This window comes from Lithobates pipiens, unplaced genomic scaffold, assembly GCF_037356315.1.
Source record: "Lithobates pipiens isolate NorthernLeopardFrog02 unplaced genomic scaffold, aLitPip1_a1.2 Scaffold_13, whole genome shotgun sequence".
NCBI classification, from domain to species: domain Eukaryota; kingdom Metazoa; phylum Chordata; class Amphibia; order Anura; family Ranidae; genus Lithobates; species Lithobates pipiens.
In genome coordinates this window covers 222,710,084-222,722,583 of record NW_027507718.1, presented here as the reverse complement: position 1 = coordinate 222,722,583, position 12,500 = coordinate 222,710,084, and the positions used below count along the sequence as shown (strand labels likewise).

The 12,500-nt window shown below is 42.1% G+C and overlaps 1 protein-coding gene across 1 annotated transcript in view; it reads right to left on the bottom strand.

Moving 5' to 3' along the window:
- Nucleotides 1-12,500, bottom strand: part of LOC143975874 (uncharacterized) — a 215,635-nt gene that overhangs the window by 66,173 nt on the left and 136,962 nt on the right. The window contains exons 16-20 of the mRNA XM_077478427.1: nucleotides 11,878-12,090; nucleotides 9,684-9,919; nucleotides 4,329-4,458; nucleotides 3,317-3,495; nucleotides 1,935-2,121 (exon numbers count right to left, since the gene is read on the bottom strand). Coding sequence (XP_077334553.1) covers nucleotides 1,935-2,121; nucleotides 3,317-3,495; nucleotides 4,329-4,458; nucleotides 9,684-9,919; nucleotides 11,878-12,090 — 945 coding nt within the window. The remainder of the gene's footprint in view (nucleotides 1-1,934; nucleotides 2,122-3,316; nucleotides 3,496-4,328; nucleotides 4,459-9,683; nucleotides 9,920-11,877; nucleotides 12,091-12,500) is intronic.

The following is a 12,500-nucleotide window of genomic DNA, read 5'->3' as shown; positions in this document are numbered from 1 at the left end:
AACTGGTGCCACTAACCCAAAATCCTGCTCAGCATGCTCTTTTGTTAACCAGTGCGTCAATACAGTCCTTACATAAGACTTTGCACGCCACCCCTAGGGTATCCCTACAGGAAGCACACTCTTAAAGCTATGTGGGGTTTTTCCTCAGATTTCTTAAATACATGTAAAACACCAACCAATATCCCCACTAGACATCAGAGATGCAACCATGGGGAGTAACCTAGCCCCTCCTATAGAATAAGGGGATCGGGAGTCAAATCCTAGGTAGAGGGGAACCCTTCCTCAGGGTGCCCTTACCTTAAGTTGGCTGGAGCAGGCATCGCTGAGAGCATCGCCTTCTGACATGCTGGTGGGGCGGCCTGTGGCGTCTTCTCTCTGCCTGTGCTGTGCATCGACTCCCCTCCAGCTTCTGCCCTCTATCAGTGACCCATGACCAGAAATTGCAGGTCAAAAAGGTATCACATCCGCGCCCCTGGACCACCTGGTTCCAAGGGCGGCCTGTACGCTGTACCTGGGAGCCTCAAATGCAACCTGTAAGCAGCCCTGGGAAAGAGGCCCCCCCCGGACTTCCACCAGCACTCAGTGAAGCGAGGGAGGCAGACAAAATGCAGCAAGTACATTGCCGCTGCCCTAGAGAACCCCTGTCTCTTAAGTAGGGACTTTTTTTAAAAAAAATTGTAACTCAGTCTCCCTGACTATTTAGGCCTTGTTCCTTAGCGCAGTGTCTCTCCACCGGGGGAAATAAAACTGAGGTTGGCAGGGGAGGTGAAAGTTTATGGGGGCTGCGCAGTGTTTCCGAGGAAGAGACTGAGCCAAGGTCTCAATGTGGCTGTCCTGAAAGACAGGAAGGAAAAAAAACAAAACAAAAAACAAACACTTTACAAACGTGTTATACTTCCCTTCTCTGTGCAGTTGGTTTTGTACAGAGCAGCCTGGATCCTCTTCTTAAGTCCCTCTTTACTGCTCCTGGCCTCTCCCTCTTAGAGTGCCACCAGTCAGATCTCTATGGGGGCACCCAAGCAGAGTCCGCTCCATGTAGCCAGACAGAACCCCAACACCTCTCCCCGAAATGGCAGATTGACTTGACAGCCGCAAGAGCCAATGGCACTGCTGCTGTGTCTCAGCCAATCAGGAGGAGTGTCCCAGACTGCTTGGACATCGCTATAGAGATGTGGCACGGGTAATAGGGGGGGGGGGGTGCTGGGGAGGCCGCTAAACATGTTTATTTTCATGCATGAAGAAAAAAACCTGCCTTTATAACTCCTTTAAGCAGTGCTGTGATGTCACCAGGGCATGTGCACGGCATTTATAGAGAGCAGTGCCATGGGAGTGACATAATCACGGCTTGGCCAGAAGAAAGACCAGGTGAAGGAAGCACTGTCAGCAGTGACAACATGCTGCTGGAGGGCTTAGTTTTCAGGTAAGCCTTTCATAATGTGCTAGTAGGCGATGCTACTAGTACATTACGACATTTGCAGGGAAAAGTTTGTTTTCTCCATCTCTTAACGAAGGTTACTGTTCAGCCCAATTCACATACGTTTTGAGGGTTTCTATAAAGTGAAAAAAGCCGCAAACTGACGCAGATTAACCACAACTGGACCAATGCAGACCTTAATGGCAACCACGCAATTGACATCCCATGTTCAAATCTAGCAATTTTCTCACCAATATCTCCACTTAAACTTAATTTTATCAAGGATGAAAGCAAAGGGGGGGTAGAAACTTCAGATTTTCAAGCTGATCATAATTCTAAATTTATCAATGGTCTTGTGCTAAAACAATCACATAAATGTGTATGGATAGCAAAAGTTAATATGTCAACAGGGAGAAGTTGGTTTGCCAGATCACAAAAGTTTAATATTGTGAACTTTGTCTCAGGTCAGGCTTAAATAAATCTATACAATGAAAGCTCTCACTTTAAAGGATTGCTTTACCTGTTACTTTACACCTGTGGCCATCACCCTCCAGGAAATAGCCAGGATGACAAGTGCAGCTATAGGTTCCATTTTGATTTATACAAGACTGGCTGCACGGTGGGGGATCAAGCTCTTTGCATTCATTTATATCAATGCAGAGATTCATCTCATTGCTTAGTCTGAAGCCTTCATTACACATGCACGTCTAAGAAGAAAAAAAAAAATAAAAAAATAAAAACACAATCATATAAGGGTACTTTTGCTACGAACACAACACACTTGCATCCTGGTAAAAGCCTCTAGCTACCTGGTGCATTGAATGTGTGAAAAAAAAAAAAAAAAAAAGTGAAATGTAAATCTTATCAATGCATACATAAACATTTAAAAGGAACAAATAAAATGCACATTAACCAGTTGCCTACTGGGCACTTTTACCCACTTCCTGCCCAGTCCAATTTTCAGCTCTAATTGTTGTCGCACTTTGAAGTGTGTAGTCAAGCAACACTGTACCCAGCTTTTTTTTTTTTCACACAAATAGCTTTTTGGTATTTAATAATCACCGGTTTATTTTTTGCTAAATAAAGCCTGAACATTTCGAAACAATAAAAAAAAAAAAATTGATACAGTGTTTTAGAGGAAAATTACTGATCTGGTCTTTGACAAAGGAAGCTCATTTGTAGACGTGCACTTCCTAAAAACTTTCGTTTTTTTCGAAAACTCAGAATTTGATAAGCCAAAATAAACTAATTATAGGTATTGGAATTTCCTTTCAAATTTGTCTGTTAGTGAACGTAACAAATACAAGTTTATCTGAAGTTAGGAATTATCCAAAATAAAGAATGCTGCATCTAAACCAATGGAACGGAACAAAATACGTTTTTATTCTTATTTTACATTACATTTTCATTTATTAGTTACATTCCATTTGTTTAGATACAGCATTCATTATGGATAATTCATATACTCTTATAACTTAGGATAAATATTAGTAGTCGTTATGTTCACTAACAGCCCAATTTGAAAGAAAATTCCAGAACCTATTACCAACTATTAAAGACGTTATTTCAGATTTTCATTTTTGGATTTTTGAATTTCCAAATATTTGGGGAAATTTGAAAATTTCTGAACGAATTTGTCTAAATTCATTAAAAAACAAATTCAGGACAAAAAGGACACGTCTACTCATTTGACAAAACAAAAAAGGTCTGCTTGCATGCATAGAGGAAAAAAAAACCCTTTACAACCAAGACCCACCTCAAACTAGTTTAATAAGGTGTGTACTCACACTACATAGTTATTGCCAAGTCTAAAAAGTGCACAATTTGTAAGGTGTGGGGTTAGTTTTGATAAATTAAAAAAAGAGGTTAAGTGTACATTTTGTACTTCTGCACTTTACTTACTGGACCAGACGGTGACTTAAAACAAGCAAATGAACATTTTTCGTCACATGGCACATTGCAGTTTCCACCCTCATCAGAGCCATCCAGACAATCAGATCGTCCATCACAAACAGTATTAGTTGGAACACAATTAAGATTTTTACACCGATACTCGTTACTTTTGCACATCTGCAGCTTACCTTCAAAGTAGTAAATATAAAAATATAAATATACAAATATACAGGGGAAACAAAGTGGACACTTTGCCTATATAAAGAGCAGTATAAAAAAAAAAAAAAAAAAAAAAAATCCACTCCATGTTAATATATGGGAAGACTCTTCTAGCTAAAAGTTTACTGTAAAAAAGGGCAAAAACTGAGCTGATAGGAATGCACTGCTGGCCAAATCTGAAGCATGTATCCTAAAGCTTTATATTAATATTCAAAATGTCTTCAGTAAAGGAATGAACCAAAATTATAATTCCTATTAAGAGTGAGAAAAATCAGTGGTAGATTGTATTTAAAAACTCCAGTTTTGCTTTATAGTTGTATTAAAAGTAAATAAGGTACAATTATATGCGTTTTTACACAGTAATACCTCGGATTACAAGTAACAGTTTACAAGTGTTTCACAATACGAGCAGTTTTTAAAAATTCTGACTGTTTGCGAGTGCGGTTAAGGCAAGCAGGATTCAAGGGATGTGCAGTAATGCATTTGGCCAAAGGTATGGGGGCACCAGTGACAGCCGCTCAGAAACTCAGTTCCTGAGCGCCTGAGCCTCCGAGTATTTCTCAGGTGTGCCCCCCCAGTACTGCATACACTAGCAGTGCCACTGGAATGAATGAGTTTGATTCCTATGGGAAAACTTGCTTTGCTATAAGTGCTTTGGATCACAAGCATTCTTCTGGAACGAATTATGCTTGTAATCCAAGGTGCCACTGTATACCATTATGTAAATTTAAAATGAAAATGATTTAAAAAACTTGCATGTCTAAACATTTTATATTGAAAGTGCTTTTTACTAAAAACTTACAGTGAACTTCATCACTGCCATCATGGCAGTCCTTGCGACCATCACACCGCCAGAAGTTTGGAATACATTGATCTTTACTAACACAAGCCCACTGCTCATTTTCACAAGTGATCTTCTCCAATTTACAGTCCTAAAGTGAGAAAAAAAACAATCTGGTGTAATTAAAGCATATTAGAAGCTATATTGTGCCTGAGAAGTAGCATGTGGCTGCTAAAATAATGCAAAGGAAGCTGTCAGGAAGTAGATCTGTGTGGGCCCCCTTACATACTAGTCACAACCTGCTAAAGCATGACTGGTCTAGTAAAATCACATTCAGTACAAGCAAATACAATAAGCTTCAGTTTATTTTGAACATGAAGCTAACCAAAATAAGGTGGTAAAGTGCTCCAGTAACTGCACTCCTGTGTGAACTGGTCCCAGCTTGTTCCAGTTAAGTGGATATTATGAATGCTATGTGCTTGAAGGACTTTGTCCCATCTAGGGGAACCAAAGAGGTGGGGAGTAAGTAGCCAGGTGCTGGGTTACAGCAATATGGAGAAGGGGACATGGCCTTTTATGCTCATCTCCCTCTACACTGATATGCATCATTCTGCTCTGGCCAGCAGGGGGAGGAGAACTAAAATCCATCAAGTCCAGAGGCTTCTATGTAGAGTGCCAAGAATCCTTAGAGTTTCAGCAGCCATTTAAAGGGATGAATAGACTCCTTGCACTAAAGGTCCCAATAGGCACGGTGCAGTAGTAGGAGTGGTGGTGTGATTTTTATTAAACTGCCTGGGAAAGTACTTGAGAGAACACCTGTCTGGATATTCACCAGCGAGCAGTAGACCATGCCAGCGTAAATCAGAGACAGATGGCAAGGACATCCTAGGGCAGTGCAGCACTGCGCACATCACAGAACCTGTAATGCTGCTGCAGGGAGACTGGAGTGTTCTCACCCTCTTTCCCACCCCTTATCACCAGAGGCTGAGAGACCAGAGGCCCCACCTACAGCAAGAGGTCCCCATTTGTTATAGCACTAGCATTGGGAAAAAAAAAAAAAAAAAAAAAAAAAAAAAAAAACACAAATTTCAGTGAATTCCTGATATATTGTATGTTTGACACACCAGGTTGCATGTACAGAGGTTGAGGTTCTTGAGATAATTGAGGCAAAACATAGTAGAGGACCCATCCTATCCAGCAGCTCCTACAAGGGTCGTGCTACAATTAGTAAAAATTATTGGGAGTACAGTTAAAACTCTCAAGGGGTTCTGCACCCAGGCGCTGCAGAAGTGGGGGCACCAAAGTGCTCCCCTCCCTCCTCTCCTTGTGTGGGCACACCCACCTCGCAGCTTGGTGTTCCACACGCTACAATGTTAGCTCTGACCGCTTCTGTGCTCACCGGCTGCCTTTCACATGGATACATGGCAGAGGGGACTGAAGCCGCAGCCTCTGCCTTGGCTCTGATGACTTGCTCCACACAGATAGCAAAAGAAGAAACACTGCTGTGCATCTGTGGCTCTGATCTGAGGTCTGTGATAACAAGCAGGGGGGGATTTAAACTGAAAAAAAATGAGTACTTGACTTGCAGTTACCCCGCTAAAACAAAAAAATAGGAATATTTGCAATGATTTGGGGGGAGGGAGGCAAACTGACAGAAAGTAGTACTTGCAGCGATTTGGGGTTGGGTAGAATACTGTATGTGCTAGGCAGGGGGCACTTTGGGAGGAGAGAGGACTTGTTCTAGGAGGGAAGGTTGGATATGAAATCTGACTCCCCTTCTCCCAGAACAAGTTCTTTCTCCTCCCAAAGAGCAAGTGCTCCCTAGCACATACAGTATCCTCTTATCCACCCTCTCCCACCCCAAATCAAATAGATACTGGCTGCTACACAGGGGACAATGATTGCATCTGGGCATCCTGCTAGAGATGCGGGGTAATCGCCCCAGGTGCTCACACTACTGTCCCCCTGCCAGGCAAGTTAAGGGAAGCCGGGTGGCGGAACTTTTTTCAGCACTGGTTCACCCTATGAATCACACGGGAACACACTGTTCCTGTGCAATTGACATGCATTCCAGGTGCAGTGTGATTTCAACCCATTTGAATTTGATGCATTTATCTCTTGTATCATTGCTGTAGTCTGACCATCTCCTGTACCATGTCTGTGGGCTCCGTCTAACAGACTCTCTAACAGAAGCCCTCTCTGTCCATCAGAGACCCCCCCCCCCTCCAGGTCTCAGTGTACTCTTCCTGTATTTGTTTCTTTTTAAGAGATCATGGGAGGATCTCAGGATAATGAAGACTCCTTAGGGGAGCATCTCGAGCATCTGAGTCCTTGCCATAGAAACATTTAAAAAGGGGAGGAATTAGTAAGATGCCGACGCCCATGTGGGGGCACCAGAAATATTTCTGCACCCAGGTGTGTGTGTGGCCCTGCTTGCAGATTTACCCATAGATGTAGAATACATTTTCTAAATAATGTTAAAAAGAAAAAAACCTGGATATATGTTATCCCTTTGCCATATACCAGTCAGGAGAAATACAGATTTTACATCAATTTTCAAAAATATAGGCCAACATTAAAGATAAAATTTGGCTGGTTATGAATTTATAAAGTTAGATTTGATCCAAGCTTCCTGTACTGCCCTGTAAAACAGTTCATCCTTTTGGAGACAGTTTTTCTCCACTGCATTTGCAGTGCTGTCAGCCCTACAATTGAAATCATATGCAGCACCCTGTACCAGAAGGTAGGAGCTAGTAAGGGTTGTTTTTACTAGGTTTAATCAGCACAGGCAAATTTTGGCAGGCTTATGCTGCGCGCTGGGCCTGCGTTTTGATTTTGGGGCTGGGAGTATTGAGTAGCAGTGGACGTTACCAACTGGGCTCCACTCTGAGGTGCCGCCCCTGCTTCTAGGCAGAATGTTCTGGAGGAGGCAGGGCCTAGAGCTGGGGTGGCAGGCAGCACATGTGGGAGCTCTGACCAATAACAGACATTGGCAGGGGGCAGGCCTCCTATAAATGCTGAGGTCACATGCTGCTGGGGAGGAGAGTCTGCTAGCTGAAGTGAGGAATGGAGTGCTAGACAGCCGCAGGACCACACCCCCATCTGGGGGGGGGCGGGATCACAGGAGTCATCCCAGGGAGAGCTGTGAGGAAACATTGCCTTCACACAGTCCCTGGCAACATCTCACCATACAGTCATGGCAGGGAGCTTCTGGAGCAGAGAGGGCAGGAGAAGCTGTTGGAATGCATGGTCCAGGCAAATTCCTCATCAAGGACTCAGGGCTGGAAGTTTGGAAGATTGGAGAGTTATCACAGTGGATGGCTGGAGGTGCCAGGGGGTCTGAAGGGAACTCTGTTAGTATATGGTCACTAATGAAGTCTGAATCGATACAGTGGATGGAGAAGCCTGGATCAGGGAACACAATTTGCAAGTTGGACGGGCTGGGAGCAGTAGTCCATTTCCTAGAACATGGCCTAAACCTACTAGGCCTCCGGGGAGAGGCTCTGCAGGCCTCAGGCCTAGCAGCAGCGAGTCACCAGAGCCAGTAGAGGGGCTTATTCAGAGCGAGTTCTTCATACCCATTAGAAGAGGATGTGTTATACCCTAATGTAACAAGTTGTGCAGGAGGAAACCAAGTGTGCAAGGACAAGCCAGTTTGGGATGGTGGAGAACCAAGAGCATTACTTTTACACAATCAAAAGTGATGTTTGTCCCTCACACAGTGATGGATGGAGAACATAGTTAACAGTAATCTGCATGGCGATGCAGGGAGCAATAGTCTGCATAGGAGATGTAGCGGGCATAACAGTGCACTGGGAGCTGCAGGAGAGGATTTCTACTTAGACAAGTGTGCACAATCTTCAGGCTCTAATTATCAAAGTATATTGAAACCTGTAAATATGATGGCAATGATCTATCCTATGGGCACCCCAATCCCCAAGTAGTACCCCCCCCCCCCCCCAACAAAAAAGCAAAGCTCACAAATGACTGTTCATTGTCTCTGGAAAACATGCATGAAGTCTGGCAGTGGGGTGATTTGGCAGATTGTTAGTCAATGCTTACACCATGGCTACACAAAACAGATAAGAGAGCAATTTGGTGTTGATACTCGGTCATTCACTCAGCGCATCAAGTTGCCGGATCTAAATTTTGGAGCTGTAACAGTATCTGGTTGTGTGTAAGGGCCACTTTCCACCTATATTATCTATTGTGGTGCACTGCAGTACATTGGCCTCCACTGTTTATTGTAGTGTCAGCTAGGCCTCATGCACATTGGACCTTTAAAATGCCACTTCGAGGCTTTTTTCTGCCTCTGAACACCCCTCAATGTTAACACATGAGTCCATGCACAGGTGTTTAGACATTTAGAGGCAGAAAATACCCTGAGCCAGCCGAACGCATAGCATTTTTGATGCCGCTTTGCTCCTGGTGTTCAGAAATGCCAGTCAAACGCCCAGTGTGCATGAGGCCTTTAAAGCACCGCAGTAAGATAACTATTGACCCTTGTTACTGCATAGTTTTGAATGAGCCCCATTGATAATTTCACATGTATTCCAATTCCATATAGGATCAGTTTGAGATGCTTCTGAATTTTATCTTGTGCAGTTGACCTGACCTGCATTTCAAAGTTGTGTTAAGCTTTTTAAAACAGTTTTTGCATTTCCATTGACTTCTATAGGATAATCTATAGTAAGAAGCAGCTCTAATGTGCTCAAAATGTCCTGAGTACACAGGTCCTTAATCCTCATTGCCAATACAAGGTGATGCAATTCCAATGTTAGGACCATAACAATCTTAACCATCCGTTTCACTTGACTACCTTGCCATGTCTTTTAATAATTTCCCTACAAATCAGTTTGAAACAAAGGTATTCAGGACCTCCAATGACCTCAGCTATGCCTTAATAGCAGGTAGCATGATAAAAAAGGTAGATAGGAGGGTAACAAATACCAGAGGCCATGTATTCTGATGCGAAGGTTGTGATTTTTGCAACAAGGAGAAATCATTCTTAATGAAACAAAACCAAGAACATTCAGTGTGCTTATTTATCCACCAGCTTTGTTACAATTTTAGTAAGTGGTGCTACATTGAAACAAGTTGAGACCTTTAAGTCAAAAAGTCTCGTTAACAAGATGCTTTGCCTAGCAGCAATGGAAGTAGTGAGGATCCTCAACCTAGCTACGATGTCTGGAAGAGGTGCCTGGTCCACAAGACTGGCTAAACAGAACTTCAAATACTTTGAAAGGTAAAACTGTAGACCATATTTCAATAAAACACAGCTTTAATATATAAAAAAAAAAAAAAAAAAAAAAAAAAAAAAAAAAAAAAAACACACCACATAAGTGCAGTTGCCTTGTGAATCCAGCAAATCATTACCTTTTCATCACTTCCGTCTTTACAGTCTTTTGCACCATCACATTTCCATTCCATTAGCAAGCATTCACCAGATAGACATTTGAACTCTCCACTTTGACAGCGGACGTGTTTAGTGACTGTACAGTTTTGTTCATCTGAGTGGTCATCACAATCATTGTCTCCATCGCAGTGCATAGTATAGGGAATACACTGTCCATTAGTACACTGGAACTTGTTCATGCCACATTCCTTACGTTCTGCAAGTGTAAAGCATTCAGATAATGCTTGTGGTAGAGTGTAAAGTCAAACAGAAAAGTCTTTCAAGTCATGGCAAAATGTTGCAAGGGAAGTGTCAGGCATGTCCCTATAAAAAGTATTGTACTTTCTACATGGTAAGGTGACTATAAATCCCAAAACTCTATATTGCAGGTTACCAATTCGTAATGTGTGGTGGAAGCATTCATTTAAGGCTTTATTTTCAACTGGTGAACTGATAAGTTCCCCCCCCCCCCCCCAACTTTACGCAAACCAAATTGTCTATCAGGAGTGGCAGAGTATTGAGACTTTAATGGGGTACAGTGATCAGTTTTTTTTTATAATTCAGTTGAAATCTTTATTCAAAAAACAAAACAAAAACCTGTTGCTGTAACTTAGCTAAACACCAGCTTTAGTTATTAAACTTATGTAAAGCCCATCTAAATCTACTGATCCAACACTTGCCTTCTAAGAGAATACTATTAAGAATATTGCTTCTCCATACAAGTTTTACTAGCCAGATCCCTAGGTGCAAAAAAAATAAAAAATAAATAAAACACACACACACACACACACACACACACACACAAATATATTCACTTGGGTTTAGATATTTTTACCAGGTTTCTCTTCCATCCATATACAAGGAATAAGCAAGGCTACCAAGTTGCCCCAAAGGGACTCAATTTGACTCAGCAGTACCAATAGCCCTGAGGCTGTGACAGCTGGCCTTGGCAATCACTTGACTGCCAGTAATTCTACAATCTGTGCTGAAAATGGACATGCTAAGCAGGGAATTTTATAAAACGATGCCCTTTGATTGTGCAGAGATCCGCTGCCCTCAACTGCTAGCGTCGCACCAACGTATAAATATGCAAGTCACTTCCTGACTGTTATTGGGAAGAGATCCCAGAAGGAGGAAGTAGAGCAGGTCTCAGCTACATGTCCTGCCCATGCTACCAATACCAGATCAGAAAAGAATTATGCAAGCATTTCCATGTTTTATCAGTTTACCTGCATCTGCCTTTAGCTTCTTATGTGCAGATGTCCTAATGATGTGAATCATTAGGACATCTGTCCCATTACCTTACATGCACAGTGCCAGATAACTAGGACTGCATGCCAGGCTGGTTGGAGGCCTCAGCTCCACAGAGCTAGTCTTCAGGTTTACGACAGAAGCTGCATCATCCTTAGGGGCACTTGCAATGAGACTGCTGTAACACTCATCTGGGAGGTCTCAGTGATTCTAAAGGAATTTTTGTAAAATTTACATATACCTACCTGCTGTATGCAAGGTACAGAACAGCCCGATCCCCTTTTTGGGTCTCGGCTCCTCCACCCAGGTGAGTGCCCCCACAAGAAAGTCAATTGGCAAAAAAAAAAGTGCTCAGGGGCACCTTCCCATCTATCACGCGCAGATTAACACTAGCCACCACTGTGGTGGAAGGACCCGCACGGCTGGTGTTGCCATTTGTGTTTGGTGAAGGAAGTCACACAGCTCAGTGGATTATTTTGTTTGCACATTAGAACTCTTATTGGGAGATAACTATGCAGTGACTCAATAGATCACAGGTTACATTTGATGCATTTTAAATTAATGATTTAACACTATTTGAGCGCTATAATTTACTCTTTGGTACATACACCTCTACCCTTATTGCACACAGCTGAATTGTTTGAATAGTGATGACTTATTTTATAGCATGAAGTAAGCTTTTCAATTTAAATGAAATATATTATGTCATCTAAATTGCATTTTCTTTTAAAAAGATTTCTGAAGAGGCGCTCGCTGCCCAGAATCATTGAGGTAGAATGCCATGTCGACAAGATGGAACATTTTTTCAAACCAGTACACATTCGATGACACCAAACAAGCAAACCAGAAAATGCTTAACTATAGAGGGAAAAAAAAATAAAAATAAATGAATGAGTACAGATTTGGTCAAAATATTTGGCTTACCACAGCCTTGCTCATCAGCCTCATCAACGCAGTCTGGTTTACCATCACAGATCCAATTCTGAGGAACGCAGCAAGCCTTCGAAAAACACCGAACAGAGGGATCTGTTGGTCTCCAGCAGTTTTTTTCATCAGAGCCATCAGGACACTGTGGCACCCCATCACAGCGGTATTTCTTCTCAAAACATTTTGTACTACTTTCACACTGAAAAAAGTCTTAGAGATGGTTTTATTGTAAGAAAAAAAAAAAAAAAAAAAGTGGTAAAAGACAAATAGCTAGCTTTATTTTTGCAGCATGTCACGACTTCAAAAATATCATAACCTTAACATGTCTCATTTTAAAAAGGTCATATTAAACTGCAGATGTCAAGATATTGAACAAACCTAGGACCCTGAAGAGTTACGCAAGACTACCAGCAGCCATTTGAACAATTAATCAGGCATGATCCAATGTTGATTTTATGAAAACCACTGAAAAAAAAAAATAGGATTTTTATATACAGCTTACCTGTAAAATCCTTTTCTTGAGAACACATCACAGGACACAGGAGCTTCATTACATAGTGGGTTATATAGGCACCTCTGGCCATTGCACACTGGTTAACCCCCAATTAAGGAGAATTCCT